Source organism: Neophocaena asiaeorientalis, unplaced genomic scaffold (genome assembly GCF_003031525.2).
Source record: "Neophocaena asiaeorientalis asiaeorientalis breed wild unplaced genomic scaffold, Neophocaena_asiaeorientalis_V1.1 scaffold59, whole genome shotgun sequence".
Lineage (NCBI taxonomy): Eukaryota > Metazoa > Chordata > Mammalia > Artiodactyla > Phocoenidae > Neophocaena > Neophocaena asiaeorientalis.
In genome coordinates this window covers 19,597,769-19,609,476 of record NW_020174268.1, presented here as the reverse complement: position 1 = coordinate 19,609,476, position 11,708 = coordinate 19,597,769, and the positions used below count along the sequence as shown (strand labels likewise).

Here is an 11,708-nt window from a genome sequence, read left to right as displayed (position 1 = left end):
CTGCCTTGGCTGAATCCTAAATCAAACAAACCCAAAGGAACTAGTCTTTCTTGTGGTTGTCTCCATGAGAGAGGTAGTGCATATCTAGATATGTGCTGTGCAGTACAGTAGCTAAGAGCCACATGGCTTTTTAAATTTCATTTAAATCGGTTGAAATGAAACAAAATTAAAAATTCAGCTCCTCAGTCTCACTAGCCACATTTCAAATGCTCAGTAGTCACAGAAGCCTGGCAGTTACCGTACTGAATAGCACACATGGAACTTTCCTATTGCCACAGGAAGTTCCATCAGACAGCCCCGCTCCAGAGTTTTTCTAGGTGATAAAAATAGATAGACATACATAGGAATAAACAGAAATACGGCTGATGGTTATCTTATTTTACTTCTCTTAAGCAACCACTGATACAGCTTTTTTTTTTTTTTTTTTTTTTTGCGGTACGCGGGCCTCTCACTGTTGTGGCCTCTCCCGTTGCGGAGCACAGGCTCCGGACGCGCAGGCTCAGCGGCCATGGCTCACGGGCCCAGCCGCTCCGCGGCATGTGGGATCCTCCCGGACCGGGGCACGAACCCGCGTCCCCTGCATCGGCAGGCGGACTCTCAACCACTGCGCCACCAGGGAAGCCCGATACAGCTTTTAATAGTAACTGTTTAGATTTGATAGTTCTAAATATTTACCAAATAAAATTATACAATCCAAAATATGTAACACTGACAGTAAGAATAACTAATTATGGAATTGTATGCTTTTAAAAGTATATAAAAACGCGTTTGGAAAAACTGAGTATGTGTTCTTGAATGCTTCAGTTCGTCCTATTCCCATTTTATTTCATACCTTTTGCAGAAAAATCAAGCTTGATTTTATATATCCTCAAGAGTTTCTCAAACTGTTTCAAAACCTAAAGTGAGACTACATAGGTTACACACACACACACACACACACACACACACACACACACACACACACTCCACTGAATATCCTCTTACTAGATGTTGCTTGACGTAAGGATTATTATTCTTGGGTCTCAAGTTCTATGAGTCAGTTGACTGCTATGCTGAAATGAACTGCCAAATCCATCATTTTCAGTGAAATCTTTTATCAAGTATATAGACCATCTTCTTAGAAAGCCTGTAAACTTGGCTGACTGGAAAACAGACAATCTGTGCTTTTCTCCCTCAGGAGAACTAAGAAAGCAGCTGTCCTGCTTTTTTAAACAATTCTGTTTTTGTTGGTTAGCGTATTTTGAGAGTTTCTTCAATTTACCTATATTCCTGTAATTTCAAATTTGCAAATCCCTCTTCCGAGCTTGCCAGCCCTGCTGTGACAAAGAACGGCATTGACTAGTGCGTCTGTTAAGTTTTGTACTGATGTTTTGGGCATGCAAACATCATAGCGCCTGTGTTGAAAACGCAATGACTTCTGAAATGCGGCGTCACTTATTAAGCCAATAAATTGTTGGACGATTTGGGCCCAGAAGTGTTTTGAGCTCCAGGACATGCAGAGCAGAGCACCAGGGTCCACAGAAGGAGGAGCCTTGTAGGACTGGCTCTCAACCTGCGATGTGTAAGCATCCCCCCTTTGAAGGCTAGTTTTCAAATACTACCTTCAAGGGTATGAAGAAGGAGTAAGTCGGGGCTTCCCTGGTGGCACAGTGGTTAAGAACCCGCCTGCCAACTGCAGGGGACACGGGTTCGAGCCCTGGTCCAGGAAGATCCCACATGCCGCAGAGCAACTAAGCCCGTGAGCCACAACTACTGAGCCCGCACAACACAACTACTGAGCTCGCACACCTAGAGCCTGTGCTCCACAACAAGAGAAGCCACCGCAATGAGAAGCCCATGCACCACAACGAAGAGTAGCCGCCGCTCGCCGCAGCTAGAGAAAGCCCGCACGCAACAACGAAGACCCAACACAGCCAAAAAAAAAAGAATGAGTAAGTCAATACACCCATTAGCAGCAGCACTAATGCAAAATAACATTCAAGTAGGTCTGTGCAAAGCGCTACATGCTAAACCCTTCCTGTGCCCCACATCACCAGGCTGTGTGGTGGGTTTCTAGGTCATGCTCGTTTCATAAAACCAGGACACGGAGGTTCAGAGAGGTTGTGTAACACACCCCAAAGCCGGCAATCGGAAATGATGTGAACCCAGGTGGTCTGTGTCCAGAGCCCGTGTTCCCAGTCATTTTATTCATGAAGACTACGTAGCCATTGATTGACATCTTCCCTCTTACAATCATAAACCTATTTTTACTCCAATAGAAATGGTAGCTATGGTCAACACTGCTGACTCAAGCCCTGTCACTCTGGTAGGTCTGCAGGTAGAGAGGCAGGCACACTGAGGCCGATAGGTTTTCTTTCCCAAACCTCTTCAACCCAGGGGGGCTTCCCGGAGGAAGTCAGTAAGAGCTGGCCAGTAACTAGAGGCGAAACCAAGTCTGAGAGATGGAAGAAACCATCTTCACACCAACAGCAGGGTGGGATAGAGTGAAATAAGCTTCACTTTTCAAAAATGAAAAGACCTCTCAGGATTTGTCACCTGTCCCAGAACTAAAGCAATGACCTAAACGCAGAGCGATGGCTTTTGAATGAGAACAGCCTGAACCAGGGCCGGCTCTGCTTCACACCCCGGGTGGAGCCTGTTTACAAGGTTAAGTTTGTTGAGGGTGGGAGGGCTGAGAGGAAGCCCCTGTCCCAGGACAACCTTCCCACGGGGTGGAAACGTTCAGAGGGAGCGAGGTCCCTGGGGTAGCGCTGGGGGCTGCGAGACCAGTGTTTTCACTTCAGTCATAAACTCCGGATTCAGATGTTTCAAAAATACCTAGATTTTCACTTGAAGACAAGCCAAATTCTCCTGTGCATCCACATCTGTGAAGTATTTGGTCACTGGGCTGGGAGAGCAGCCGCCTTTGTCCCAAAGCCTCCTCAGGGGGCGAAGCGCCTCTGCGTCCTTTATCGCAGGATGTGCTGCTGGATCTTGAACTGACAGTGTCTTTAATAATCATTTTTTGATCTTTAAAGTAGGTTATGTTCTCATCGCTTCAAACGTTCCTAAAGAAAAGTGACCAAATCAGTGCAGTGGTTTGGAAGGGTACGCGCCCTTGGAGATGACATCCTACTCTGCTGAGCCACCAGGTGCAGCTTGGCTCCAGCCTCCAGGCAGTCCCTAGAATCCACAGGAGTCCTGCTCAATACCTGACTATTGTTCTTCTTTCCTGACCTTTCTGGACTGTAAGCGACAGGATGAGGAGGTTGGTGTGTGTACTGGGGGCGGGGGGTGAGGTGACCACCAGCCTATATCGTAGGAACCGCGCTCCCCGTGTAATCACGTCCGTGTTCTTGTCCTGGCACCACTGAACTAGCTTGAGGGTCAGACACACAGTCAACCACCTTCGAGGCCCTCATCCTCTGGGCGTCCCCACCGACGACTTCAGACCTGGGCAGCGGAGAAGGAAGGCGGAGGTACGTACAGTGAGAGAGGAGGGGCGAGGGTGTGCTGTGTACGTGCACGTGTGGGTGTGAGTAGCAAGTCCCACGGCCGGAGATGGTGGGTGTGGATAGACAGATGATGCGTGGCTGGACCACCGCCTTGCCTGTGGAATATTCTGGAAGGTTCACAGATAGGTCACGTACAGGAAAAGCAGCAGACTAGTCTCTACGATGCCAAGCAGGAGGTCTGGCTGGACTTTTCCCCTCTCACTGAATTGTCTCTACATCCATTAGACTGCCATCCAGCACGACATACGTGGTGCATGACAGTGGAACGGCCCTGCTGGAAGGGGCAGAAGTTCAACTGACCTTGACGAATTAGAAAATAACCCCCCAGAAAAGCGACAAGTGCCACAGTAATTAGTGCAAGGCAGCACACCACAAACCAGAATCATCCATCAGGGCTCAGGCAGCAGGAAAGCCAGTGGGGTCCTAGGCCTGATGAGATCTCAATGCCCTTAGTTATGTCAGAACGATGTCGGGATTTGGTCAGAGCTGCATGGCATGGTTGTCAAACTCAAGTGTGCAACCCTCTGGGGGGCTTGTTAAAAGGCAGACTGCAGGGCCTCACGTCCCAGGTTTCTGAGTCAGTAGGTCTGGGCCGAGGCCTGAGACTCTGCATTTTAACATGTTCCCAGGAGATGCTGATGCTTCTGGTTGGGGCCCCTGCTTGAAGGCCCATGGCCACCCGGCCAGCAGATGCAGAGGGTAATCGGTCATTCTGCCTCAAGAAGTTCCACATTTAGTGGGCCACTGGAGCCCAGTTTTGATTACTAGAGTTGAAGAGGCTGCAGAGAAATGGTAGATGACATGGAAAAAAGGATCAAAAGGATATAAAATGAAATCAATCCGGAAAAATGATTTAAGTCATTGGGATAACACTGTTTGAAGAAGGAGAGAATGCTGTTTAATGGATATTTTCAATGTATAAATGTTGACTGTGACTAGGGCCTTCTCTGCATCTCCAGGGCTGGGCCAAGGTAAGCAGAATTAGAGTGTTACAAGGAAGACTGTGATTAGGGATATTAAAATGCTGCTAAGCTTTGAGGGTAAGTGTGGGACTCTAGTTTCCAAAGATACCCTGACTTGGATGATTTAGATTCGATATAGAAGATTCCACTCTGTAAATTTTCTTCCGATTGTCAGATTTTATAGCATCCAAGAATAAATTTGCTCCTATTTCAAAAGGATCCTGGAAGGAGTAAGGATAGAGTTGGATCAAACCAATTTTCCCTTAGGTTTTAGCTCAGTAACCTAGACTTCTGTTACCTTTCAGAGAATGCCATTAAGATGTTCTTTTTTTCCTTTTAAAATACACTACTTGTAATTGTCTGTTCAACTAGTCAATCACTAGGGAAATCTGTGCCCTAGGAAGTGCTTTCATTTCTGCTCCAAACTTATTTCCAATTGAAAATTTGTTCCCTGGTGCTTTGATGCTATTATTTGAATTTTTATGATTAAAAAATTCTTAGATTTCTTCTGTAAATATTTTATACTGTGGAGATATTTAAGTTATGTATTAAAATCCACTTTAACTATGTACTTTAACATACTTCTATTGGAAAAAAAAATACTCTTACGTCCTTGGGCCGAAAAGAAGTACAGTGGATGTAATGACCATCGTCACTGTTAACATTAATAGCATTTTCAATGCTGAAAATAACAGAAGATTACAGATAAATGGCAAAAATCGAGGTGAGATATTTAAAATTTCTCTGATTTGCCTAGCTAGAAAAGGGTTGCTTTAGGATCAGTTCAGTTGAATTTTAGGACACAGAGAACAAAAGTTTTCATCTCAGTTATTTCAAGATGAAATCATGCAGGCACACACAGCCCCCCAAATACAAACCACATGTGTCATAGGGAAAACTATCCTTCTTGAAAATATGGAGATGAAAACCTTTCTTGCTATGTATACTCATGTGTATATTGCATTGTTATATTAAGTTCTGAAAGAATTACCCTAAGGTAATGGTAATCCGAATTTCAAAAAGTGAGAACACTAACAAGGGAAAAGTCTTTACTAGATCCTGAGAAATTCTAGGAAAAGTTCAAAGTTCATATCCATTAAAGACAGACTAGTTACCTTTTAACTTCTGACAAGAATAAACACTTTAAATATATATATATAATATATTTTAATATACTATAATTTAAATGTGCATTGTATTTTATTTGTATTGTATATTATATAATTATATTTATATAACTTAAGTGTGTATTTATATTATAATTATATATTTAAAAAATTATTTATCCTTATCAGAGGTTTATATATATATATACTTTTTTTAAAGAACGCTAAAGGCGTGACAGTTAGCCTTGTGACTCAAAGTATTGGCTACACACTGTCAGCATCACCTGGAAACTTGCTAGAACGTTAGCAATGCCCCAGACCTCCTGAAGCAGAATCGGCATTTTTTTTTTTTTTGCGGTACGCGGGCCTCTCACCGTTGTGGCCCCTCCCGTTGCGGAGCACAGGCTCCGGACGCGCAGGCTCAGCGGCCATGGCCCACGGGCCCAGCCGCTCCGCGGCATGTGGGATCTTCCCGGACTGGGGCACGAACCCGCGTCCCCTGCATCGGCAGGCGGACTCTCAACCACTGCGCCGCCAGGGAAGCCCAGAATCTGCATTTTAATAAGAATCTCAGATGATCTGTATGCCTTTTAAATAGTTCAATTTTGAGGATCCCTAGTCGAAATTACCAGTAATTTTTTCTGCATTGTTTGCCAGAGGCCAGTAGATCTGTTTGCTAATTCCAACCATGTTTTTACTTCCTTGATGTATATAAACTATGTTTGATGATTCTGAAAGTTCCAACCAGATTTTAAAATTCCAACCAGATATCAAAACCATCCAATAATTATTCCATTTTTTAAAGGGGACAAGAAAGCAGTCTGTTCCTTCATTACACCAGGCATATAATCAAAGTGGAAACATAAACGTTGTTTAATAAAACACCATCGCAGTCACCTACTTAATATGTATTTTAAATTTGAAATGGTAAGTTGTCCTAATTTCATATGATGTATATACTACCATGAAATAAAGTTAATCATTATTTTAATAATGGAGTAAGCAGTTCTCTAAAAACAAAGTTTACGACGTCTCCAAAATACTTTTATTTCTTTCTCATTTTCTCTTTTAAACGTGTTTAAATTCTGCTTTAAATTCTGGGGGACTCCAAGACTGTTCCTGCCTGCCAAGTCAGTGGAGGAATTTTCCCCTACTGAACACGACTGTTCCATTTAGGCTTCTGGGAAAGGAGGTGCTCTTCCCATCACCCCCTCTGCCTCCAGGTACCAAGAGGGAAGACAGCCCCCTTTACCGCCAAGAAACAAACGTGACTGAGACAAAGAAACAGAGTTACAGGGATAAAAGGAAACAAAACCCGGGATAGCCACTACCTGGATAATCAGCCTTGACTAAAGATTCTGGTAAAGTAACTGAACTGTCATTGTTACAGGATAACTCTTTCTACTGGAAATAATACACATATCTTGGTAGCTGAAAGTTTTAATCAAATGGAGTAAAAGATTACCTGCTAACCTTAGGACTGTTGGAAATATGATTGTTTTCTATGATGTTTTTAGTCCTGTTGCAGAGTTCACATTCTTGAACGTATATATGCATATATAGATGTATACACGCACACATACAGAGACGTACACATATATATCAAGACGTGCACATTTCTTAATCATTAACCCCACAGAAACAAAGAAGCTTTGAGGAAATCACATAAACATCCAGAAATCTTCACAATTGAAAGTAAACAGTAAGAACATGTTACAGTTGATTGAAAAAATCTCAGCTGAAATCAGATGTTTTAAAAACAGGAGGCAAAAGCAGCCATTTAGCTAACATTTATAAGACCATTATATACTGATGTAAGTATATAACGGGAAGTTTAAAACAGTAAATGAAGGGAAAATCTCTGCACAATAAGGGTGCCCTCACCTCTCTGCATTAAAATATTGCCATTTGCCTCTGGGGGATGGCCTTGGCGCCAAATGGGAGAAATGCTTAGGGAAGAAGAGAACTGAATATAATAAAAACAGGCCTCGTTCCTGTAGGTAGGACCACGTTGATAGTCACAAACCACGTAATCTTATTTTATTTTTTTAAAACACTGTTGTCTAATAGCATGTCCTTTTATTTTATTTTACTTTATTTTTTTTTTTACTTTCTGTCTGCACCACGTGGCACGTTGGATCTTAGTTCCCTGATCAGGGATTGAACCTGCGCCCCTGCAGTGGACGCGTGTAGTCTTAACCACTGGACCGCCAGGGAAGTCCCCCACGTAATTTTAAACAGGAAGCTTTATGTCTTAATTGTAGGACTAAAACCTTAGTGACATTAACATATTACATATCATTTCCCTCATATCCAGGTAGGCATCAAAGTTAGTCCCGTGCAGGGAAGGAGACAGGCATAGACTCCGGAAACCCTGGATTCATATCCTTCCTTTACCCTTGAAGCTCTGTGGCCTCGGACAAATTTCTTAGCCTCTCTGAGCCTCAGTTTTCTTAACTATAAATGCGTGTTTTTGTGAATACAGCAACAGAGCAGGTAAAGCGCCCAGCACACAACACGTGGTGAAAAACCGTACTTATTATGATCATTATAATTACTATTAGAGATATGCAAATGGCAGCCACCATTTCTACAAAAACACATGTATTGCTTTCAAACCTCATTATGGATATTTCCCAGCTCTCGTCAAAACCAACTGACCGTAGTCATTTCTCCCGTGGAGATGCTATTAACTTTCAAGTGATTAAAAACAAACAAGACTCATCACATTCAACCTACCAACTCCATCACATGTTGAAGAATTTGGGGGGGTTTTGTGTTTTTTTTTTTTCGGTACGCGGGCCTCTCACCGCTGTGGTCCCTCCCGCCATGGAGCACAGGCTCCGGACGCGCAGGCTCAGCGGCCGTGGCTCACGGGCCCAGCCGCTCCGCGGCATGTGGGATCCTCCCAGACTGGGGCACGAACCCGCGTCCCCTGCATCGGCAGGCGGACTCTCAACCACTGCGCCACCAGGGAAGCCCTGAAGAATTTTTTAAAGGTTGAGATGGGTCATCCAGTTCTGTGGACTGAAAATCCTTTCCCACTTCTGAAATGTTTCAACCCTTCTCCTCTACCGTAAGTGACATACGAGCGGAGGCGCGGATTCAAGTGTAGGCTCGATTCACACTCGCGCTGCCCTGGGAGGTGCTCTGGAGAGAGGGCTTCAGCACGCAGGCTGCCAGAATGGACCTCAGACCACCGCGGGCACAATGTTTGGGGCGGACCAATGAGGTTAACTGATTACAGATGATTCCCCAAGGACCCTGAAATACTGGTCTTCCGACATCTGAAGGGGTTAAGTTGATGGGCTGTCCAGAAATTCTCCCACTGGTTGTATAGACACAGCTGTAAGTATACTGCAAGTGGAGGGAAGGTATCTGTGTCCAAAACATCTGTCTGTGCTAACACAAATGACGATCAAACACAATCATTATACGGTATGTTTAAAATTAATTCTTCTGTATCATTTCCTTGCTCTCTGAAAACAGGCAATATAGTTTTTATTGAATTTAAGTTGCTTTCTGGTGAAGAGAAAGAAAAGGGGCTCAAATTTAACTTTTCATGAACAGCCATGTGGTCATTCTGCTTGTAAACTTACATAATGTAGCTGATATACATCACAATCAGATATGTATGTTATTTACTCACAACTTAATCAGTAAAGTAGGAGACCACTTGTTTCAAATGCATTGACACCACAGACAGTATGAACCAGAAATACTTGGTCTACAATATGTAATACTATTTGTCTCAACCAAGAATAACTATTAATACATTCTTAGATATAGAGAAATGGGAAGAGTGATGCTTTTCATATTTTGTGATATAGCTTTACATTAATTATTTTTTGGAATATACTAAAATCAATTTAATCCACTTTGAATAATGTTATTAATTTTTTTCTTTTGTTTCCTGAACACAGACTGTAGCTTAAAAAACTACCGTGGTGTACCTGATCAATCCCACTTCATATGTAAATCACAACAAATTTCATATTTCATTTTAGAAGGACACATGGAAAAACCATATTGAAAAGTGACTCACTTGATTCTGGATTTACATGGCAACATTTGAAACTAGTGGTCTAGCTGACACAGGCAGCCATGCAGAAAGAATTACAACCATCATAGGAGTACCAAAATAATTTTTGTGAACAGTAATTGCTGAAAGTAAAGAAAGAATGAAAACGAATGGGTTCATGGTTTCAGTGTTGGTAACTTATTACTGAGTTCATGTTAATAAAATCATGTCCCTTCCAAACATAAATCATGTAAACTATTTCCACTGGCTTCAGAGTGATTGTATTGTTAGATACATGCAGCACTGAAAATCTCACTTGATGTTAAAAAAAAAAAAAAAAAAGGTCTGGAAAAAGTAATGTCTCTGTTCTCCTCAATAACTCAGTTTTATTTTAAAGTCCAGGTAAAAACTCTGGGAATATACCAGTCCTCCAAATAATATTAAACAAAAACCCTGCCTCCAAATAAAATACTTAAAAAAAACACAAACCACCCCAAACCGAACGAAATTGTATGGAGCAAAGAACTCAATTGTTTTCAGAGGGTGAAAACACTGGTAACATTATTTTCACTTCAGTCACTTAACTTATCTAAATAAACGTTTCAAAGTGCTCCTGTGGCTTCAGAGAGAATCCAACAGAAAGAATTTAAGGAGAGCATCTCAACCGCTCGGCCAGGCAGTGGGAGTGCTTGGTAATGCAGGCTCCTAAGTGGAGTGCCGCTACACATCGCTGGGCGACGGCGCTCTCTGCGAGAGGCTGGACGGGACGCAGCCGCAGCAGATGAGACAGAGCGCTTTCTGGATCTCTTGGTTTCTGAAAGCATATATGACAGGATTGATGATGGAGTTGTAGGTGGCGGGCAGGAGGGTGGCGTAGGTGTAGATGGAAGGGTAGGTGTAATCGGCTATCAAGGAATAGAGGGTGAAAGGCATCCAGCAAGCAGCAAAGGTCCCCAGGATGATGGCCAGGGTCGAGACCCCCTTCCGGGTGGTCACGTAGTGCGAGGTGGCCAGGAAGTGGTGCTGCAGGGCTATCTGGTGGGCGTGCCTCATCACGATCTTACAGATCTGGATGTAGAGCTGAAGCATGAGCGCAAACATAAAGAGGAAGGAGATGGAGAGGATGGCGGCGTTGTTCTTGGTGAGGGGTCTGACCACGCTGCAGGTGGACTCGTCTTGGAGGCAGTTCCAGCCCAGGATGGGCAGCAGTCCCAGGCAGATAGACGTCCCCCAGAGCATGATAAGCATGACATAGGTAAACGTGACCGTCCTCTCTGAGTGGTAGGTCAGAGCGTAATACAGGGAGAGGTAGCGGTCAACAGTGATAGCCAGCAAGCTGCAGACAGAGGCTGAGAAAGAGGCGACAATCAGTCCAATGGTGACCAGCTTGGTGGCTTCTGACTGCAGCAGGTAGGCGAAAACGAAATTGATGATGAGTCCAATGCCGGCCAGCAGGTCTGCAAGCGCCAGGCTGCCTATGAGCAGGAACATGGGTGCCCGCAGGCTGGGGTTATGGAAGATGATAAGGACCACGATGGCATTTTCACAGGAGATGAGGGTTCCCGAGGTACACAAGACAATGTCCCACGGGTTGACAACCAGCTCTGGCTCTGGCTCCACACCAGGAACCTGGGAAGAGACAGCAGCCGAGACGTTCCCCGCAGCTCCGGCATCTAAATAATCCCGAGGCAGCCCGCTTACATTGACCTTCAGGTCTTCATTCATTTTAACCCCCGTCCTCTTCAACGAAAAGACAGGCTGTTTAATGTTGAGATACAGCAGGGTGACAATCCAACATCACGCAAAACCCACACGAACAGAAAGCCAGCCCCTACTCAGATACTACCCCCAAATGCCACAAGCTTCCTGAATTACAAACTGAGAGGGAATAAAACAAAAGCCAAAGTCTCCGTGGCTTAAAACCCACCACAACAAAAAAAAAGCCCTTTGGCGCTGGGGGGAACACAGGATGGGATTTGCACACACGAGCGTGAGCGGGGCGGGCACACGCGGGACCGCGGCGGACGGTTTGCTAAAGTGCTGGGGACACACGTGAAAATCCGTCTCGCGTGCTGCAAAAGGAGCCTGGCACCGGGGCTGCCGCTTGGGGACCGCGCCACGGCGA

The 11,708-nt window shown here is 44.2% G+C and overlaps 1 protein-coding gene across 1 annotated transcript; it reads right to left on the bottom strand.

Moving 5' to 3' along the window:
* Positions 1-10,180: 10,180 nt before the first annotated feature.
* On the bottom strand, positions 10,181-11,311 carry GPR12 (G protein-coupled receptor 12). Its single transcript, XM_024755537.1, has one exon. The coding sequence runs from the start codon at positions 11,306-11,308 to the stop codon at positions 10,304-10,306; it is 1,005 nt and encodes a 334-aa protein (XP_024611305.1). The 5' UTR covers positions 11,309-11,311; the 3' UTR covers positions 10,181-10,303.
* Between the last annotated feature and the right edge of the window lie 397 nt (positions 11,312-11,708).

Coding starts and splice junctions, on each gene's coding strand:
- GPR12 (XM_024755537.1), bottom strand. CDS start 11,308: ATGAATGAAGACCTGAAGGTCAATGTAAGCGGGCTGCCTCGGGATTAT.